The sequence below is a fragment of the Medicago sativa genome, chromosome 1, assembly GCF_051527215.1.
Source record: "Medicago sativa cultivar Bolivia chromosome 1, Bolivia_mono, whole genome shotgun sequence".
Classification (NCBI taxonomy): Eukaryota; Viridiplantae; Streptophyta; class Magnoliopsida; order Fabales; family Fabaceae; genus Medicago; species Medicago sativa.
Window position 1 is genome coordinate 82,580,659 of NC_140749.1, and position 6,150 is coordinate 82,586,808.

Genomic DNA, 6,150 nt, shown 5'->3' on the forward strand with positions numbered 1-6,150 from the left:
TCTTTTAAAATGAGTTGTTTTTTGTTTCCTGATTTCTCATAAACCTTTTAAAGTGGATATAATCTTATTCATAACATTACTAAACTCAAACAGACATAATATTCTTCTTTAGTTCAAAATTTAAACACTATGTACAAATATAACACCGGGTTCGATAGACAAACTTCGTTGGTAAATAAATCCATTAATTTATTTAGAGATTGGAAGGGTAGTTACCATCTGACATCTTGGTTTGGAGTAGTAGGTGGTATCGTTTTAATAACTTCAATTCTTTGTGTTTGGCAGCATTAAGTGCTACCTGCAAAGTACATGTAGAGAACTGAGAAGTCAGTCACCCTCACACTGCACTACACTCTTTTTAAATTAAATCTTTCAAATATATCATCATAGATTCTAGCGGTCCAATATCGTAACCTGCTACTCCTTATAATTCAAAATATAATGTGACAAAACCAACACAGTATTGGAGTCCTATAGAATGGTAATTCTATTAAAGTATACTTAATCTATTTATGTTGATAAAATAGGAATTAATGCATCAACGTAAACATAACTTAGTTACAGTATGTTTGGTGTAGCTTTAAATCACTCTTTCCCACGTTTCGATGCAATTTTCACCGTGATATTTGGAAGCTGCAAACTAGAGCTTCTTTGCAAACGTGGTTTTCATGGTCTTCCACCGCTTCAACAAACACATACTTAATAAGGATTGCAATATAGAGAGATTTGAATTCGAATCATAGATTTCATATTTATATTTATTCATTTTAAGATTGATTTTTTTTTTTAAATTAATGCAGATATAACCTTGTATAAAAAAAAAAAGAATTTGTAGCTTTTTCAAAGAAAAAAAAATCCTTAATTTTGGTCGGCTAGAAATAAAGTAGGTTAATTTTTTTTTCTTTTTAGCAAAACTTGATTTCATTCTTAATGTCGTTGATTCCTTTCTACATTCATTTACCTTTAAAAATAGAAAATAATGACCTTCTTACCAAAAATAGTTCCTTTCTTACATTAATTTACCTTTAAAAATAGAAAATAATCACCTTCTTACCAAAAATAATTTTTAAAAATATATTAGCTCGTCTAATCTATATGAATACATTCTGATAGTAAAACAAAAATCCTTAATTTTGGTCCGTTAAAAAAAAAAAGAAGTAGGTTGATTTTATTTTTTTTTCTCTTTTAGCAAAACTTGATTTCATTCTTAATGACGGTGTCTCCTTTCTACATTAAATTACTTTTAAAAATAGAAAATAATGACCTTCTTACCAAAAATAATATTTTAAAATATATTAGCATAAAATATTATCATATACTATATTTATGCACAATTTTCCATTAATGACAAAATCTCAATTAAAGAAGCCAGTATCAATCAAAATCAAAATTCTTTTTTCTTTTTGACTCAATTAAAATCCTAAACAAATTTTTTTTGGAAAACCTGATTTATATATAAGCTAGTACTACTGTGTGTGGTAAAGGAACAGAAACAATCACTAAAATTTAGTAAAATCAAGCATAAGAGGTTAATTGAGAAACACATGGAAGAAACTATGGAGAGATTATCAACTAAGAAAGAAGAGAAAACAATGGCTTTCTATGTTTACCATCCATGCTATTGTCTTGAAGAAATTTTCAAGACTTTTCTGAGGTGTTTAGGTATTGAGTCCACACAAACCAAAGAAGAGGAAGATTCATCAACGTCACTACTCAAACCTCATGCATGTGCATCTGATTCTAATGTAGCCCTAAAAGATCATTATTACTCTTCAAGCAGCAATCAGAAAAGCTCACAAGAAGGGGTTGCAGATCCACCAGTACCACCATCCACATCTACTCAAACCATTGTATGTATATATTTATTTATTTAGAGCTTTTTTATTTCTTTATATTTAGAGTTTTGTTTATAATGGTTTGAGTACATTGTGTGCAGAATCTAAGTTCAATGGGAAGGGGTGGTCCTCGAAGGACTCCACTTACACAAGGTTCACCACCTAAACATAATTAATAACATGCGAGTAAGCTTCAACTACTTCTCAAATCTCAAACCCCATTACTTTAACTCGTTTTATATCAAAATTTTGCATTTCTTAATTATTTATTAATTAGTTTAAAGATTTTTTTTGGCTAAATTAGTTAGTCCACGATGATATATAGTGTATACTATTTTTTGCAGGCTTAATTAGGTGTGGTGGTGGTACTCGTGATGGTCTTACCCTTACTCTATGGCCAGGAATTCAGAATAATATTTGCATATGCAAATTTTACCTCTCTTAATTATTCTAGCTAATTAATTATGAACATAAGCTGGTTATCATAGCTTTACTTTCTTTAACCTTTTCTTATAGGCATGGGAATTAACTGTTCTATATGTATAATCTTGGCCTGTGTACAAATCAATATTAAATAAAGTTTGCGCTTCTGTTATTCTATTTTTTTCTTCCTCTTTTCTATTTTTAATCCCTTGTCTCTTAGCATTAATTTATTGGCTTAAATGCAATCTTGATCATCGATCTATATGTTTGCTCGATAAGATTTTGGTCCCCTAGTTCCTAAATTCGAAAATATAGTCTATAAATTATAAAAGTTTAAGAAATTTTCTTCACAATTGAATTTGAGATTCATTTTTTAGTGACGTGCCATGTTGATTAATAATAAATTAACTGATAGGTAATTGATCGATGTTTTGATTATCTTTTTCTTTTGGAAAATTTTCTTTTTAGAGTATTGTATCTTTTAAACAATACTTTAATGATTTATATAGAAAATAATAAAAATTATTTAATCCACATATGTAAAATAAAATAATTTTCTTAAATATACTAAAATAAAATAAAATGTGTCCCTTATATAAACCTCAATGTAAATTACAAGATAAATTTTAATTAGGTAAATTTTTAATTACCTTGAAGTTTAGTTGAGTACCGGTAAAATTTATTCAAAATTTGATTTTATATTTAAATAAATTAATATAAAAATATGACATGATATTCAATAATTAAATGATAGATACATATCCTACCAAACTTTAAAGGATACCATCGCGTTCACCATACTATTTTTATATGTTTTTAATCAATACTACTAATTTATCTTGTGATTAAAAATAATTTAGACACTTCTATACAATACCTAATATAAACATTAGCTACACTACCAACTTTTCTTAACATTAGTCGATACTCTTTTTTCTTTGGACGAAAATATGCTAATATAACATTTCATTCATGATAATTGTTTTGAGAACTCGTGACCGTGATGATGTATTGAATACATGTTGAGATATCAATCAAACTTAAGAGCTAACTAATAAAAATGTGGCAACTCATATAATACCTAATACGTCTTTCATTGACTTGTCTACTTACAAACTCAACATTAACTAATAACATCTCTAAGTTCAATAACATCATTCTTATCACTATGTTAGTGATTAGCAACTCTTTTCGAGTCAAACTCAATCATATCGAAACTTTGTTGCAACTAATGCATCCATCTCATCGTAAGTAAGAGACCGATATCTTATCTTACATCAACTGCAAAATAGGCAAAAACCGTTTAGTTTTAGCAAGCATAAATTGACCATTCTCTATCGTAATTTATATATCTTCCATGAAAGAAGTCGTTTTAAGTGATGGAGGATTGGAATCACCATTATCAATGGGGTTTCAAAATACAACAAGTGTTTACAATTATGAATGTATCGCCCGTGTATGTCAACCCTTCAAGATTTTTTCGGTAATGTGACCTATATTACCTTTTTCCACTACCTAATTGCTCACTCATATGATTATATTACACGAATCAAATAATGCCTAACGAAGCTTGTGAAAAACAACTTATAAATTTGGAATAACAACAATAAGAAAATTTCATTCAAGAGGCCACAAATAAGGTCATGAAATTCTAAGACAAGTACGCTAAAATGGGTTCATTACCTTTGGTGGAGCTCATAATCGCTAGTTATGTTTTCACTTTCATCTAACACGAATATTAATTAGACGTATCAATTGAAAGGAAAAAACATAATAAATGGACGTTTGAATTATGTTGACCATTAAATTGTGAAAATATGTATGTGTGTGTGTATATGTGTGTGTGTATATATATATATATATATATATATATATATTGGTTATCTTGTTTAGTAGTGACTAATTTCTGTTGACGAACGCGTGTGACACTTAAGGTGAATTCTCCCATTCCAACAAAAATTTCTCCACATGCAATAGCTAGAGATCGAACTCATAATCACTTACTTTTGGGGTCCAAATCTCTTACGACTTGAACCAATTTATTGATGGCGTGTCTTTATTTTTTATAAGAGAATTCAAGAAAGTTTGAGTTTGACTCTAAAGGCTCATCAATGTCATGACAGACCTCAAAGTTCACTAGTTAACATAGATATTTATAGATCACCACTAGAAAGGTCATCACGTTCACAACGAAAGTTTAACTTACGCCTTTGCGTAGTATAAGTCAACTCCTTATCAACTGAATCAGTGTAACATCGAAAGTTTAACTTACGCCTTTGCGGAATATAAGTCAACTCCTTATCAACTGAATCAGTGTAACATTGACGTGTCTTTATATCATTTATACACCCAAAATCAATATATATGAACAATTTTATTTCTTTTTATATTTTTTATACACCCAAAAAAAAAAAAATGAACAACTTTATTTCTTTAGAAAAATGAAGACTATTTTAACTTTATGCACCTACTTTTTTTTTAAGAGTAGTTTTGTCACTCTTGTCACACTTAACACCGAGTAAACCATTTTTAAAAACAAAGATACGATTGCATTGCCTAAAACTCTTGAAGTAATTAACTGGAATTCGTTTAAGGAATGAATTTCTCCTATGAGATTTCAAGTAAGCCATTTATTACGTAATATATGGTTTTTCATAGTCAAACATAAATCACATACAGTAACACAAGTGGAATATTATCAAATATCAATCCACTTTAGTTCAGTACAAAATTTAAGTGGAAGCCACAAAAGTAATGACCATTGAATAAATACAAGATAGATATTTTTATGGATGCTAAAAAAATTATTTGATGATAAGGAGCAACATTTATATTGTCTCATGGGAACCAAAATTTATAAAGAACAGCTACCAGAATTAGAAAAACTTTGCAAAATAGAAGCAATAACCATAGATTCATCATCACCATCAAAAGCAACATTCATCTCTGGGATACTTGCATCCAACTCTGGGGTGGGTGGTGGGGGTGCAGGAAGTAATGACAGAGGAGGTTGTTGTGGAATAGATACAAAAGGGTAATGAAAATTAGTTCTAGCATTATCAATGCCACAAATCTTAATAGATGAAATATCATAGGCCACTGCAGCTTCTTCTGCAGTGTCAAATGTGCCTAACCAATGTCTCTCTTTGGTATATGGGTTCCTAATTTCAGCTGCATATCTTCCCCATGGTCTTTTTCTAACACCAAGATACATTGTTGATCTCCTTGAGGTTCTTCTAATTGGGTTTTTGAAAATCAATTCAATGGGGGAATATTTTCCATTGGAATAATAGTATTTGAAATTTGAGCTTAAAAACTGTGCTATATATAATTGAATTTGGTCAAAAAACTACTATAGTACACGTTCCATTAAACATTTAGAAATGGAACAAAGAAAAATATGATGCTAGAGGACATAGTACTGTTGATATGATTTAATATACAATTAATCGATCATATGTTTCTGTAATGGCTGATTGATTTCCTGATTTTCCTAACAAATGACATGATTAGTGTGAGCATAATGATTAAATCAATGCAATTGTTGTTGTTTTGCAACATTTTGGTGATTTTCTTTCTCTGTTAAAAACACTGAAGAAGGATTAATATAAACAAACTTTTGATTGGTTTGGACCTGTTTCTTTTACTCTATGAAACCAAGAAAAACAATATACCTTACCTAAGAATACCATAACTACAATGTTTGATGAGGATAAAAAAAAAAAATTGGGAGCTCAGACATATTTCTTTTCATCCAATGTTTCAGGAAAGCTGATGTAACCCAACATCATGAATATATTTCATCATAGTTCCCAAATATATGCACCAGCCGGGAATCGAACCCGGGTCTGTACCGTGGCAGGATACTATTCTACCACTAGACCACTGGTGC

The 6,150-nt window shown here is 29.7% G+C and overlaps 2 protein-coding genes and 1 non-coding gene across 3 annotated transcripts; 1 reads left to right on the forward strand and 2 right to left on the reverse strand.

Annotated features, from left to right (window-relative positions):
• The first annotated feature begins 1,434 nt into the window (after positions 1-1,434).
• LOC146958171 (uncharacterized) lies at positions 1,435-2,435 on the forward strand. The gene is made up of 3 exons (XM_085739758.1): positions 1,435-1,850; positions 1,937-2,021; positions 2,180-2,435. Exons 1-2 carry the CDS (start codon positions 1,545-1,547, stop codon positions 2,009-2,011), a joined length of 381 nt encoding a protein of 126 aa, XP_085595884.1. The 5' UTR covers positions 1,435-1,544; the 3' UTR covers positions 2,012-2,021; positions 2,180-2,435.
• A 2,677-nt stretch (positions 2,436-5,112) lies between these two features.
• Positions 5,113-5,472, reverse strand: LOC146958172 (ethylene-responsive transcription factor ESR2-like). Its single transcript, XM_085751643.1, has one exon. It carries the CDS (start codon positions 5,470-5,472, stop codon positions 5,113-5,115), a length of 360 nt encoding a protein of 119 aa, XP_085607769.1.
• Positions 5,473-6,079: 607 nt separating this feature from the next.
• Positions 6,080-6,150, reverse strand: TRNAG-GCC (transfer RNA glycine (anticodon GCC)). The gene has a single exon. It is a non-coding gene; the product is annotated as a tRNA-Gly (tRNA).

Excerpts from the sequence above, each read along its gene's own strand:
- LOC146958171 (XM_085739758.1), top strand. The coding sequence starts at position 1,545 with ATGGAAGAAACTATGGAGAGATTATCAACTAAGAAAGAAGAGAAAACA. Across the intron at positions 1,851-1,936 it reads CCACATCTACTCAAACCATT|AATCTAAGTTCAATGGGAAG; the intron begins GTATGTATATAT and ends CATTGTGTGCAG.
- LOC146958172 (XM_085751643.1), bottom strand. The coding sequence starts at position 5,472 with ATGTATCTTGGTGTTAGAAAAAGACCATGGGGAAGATATGCAGCTGAA.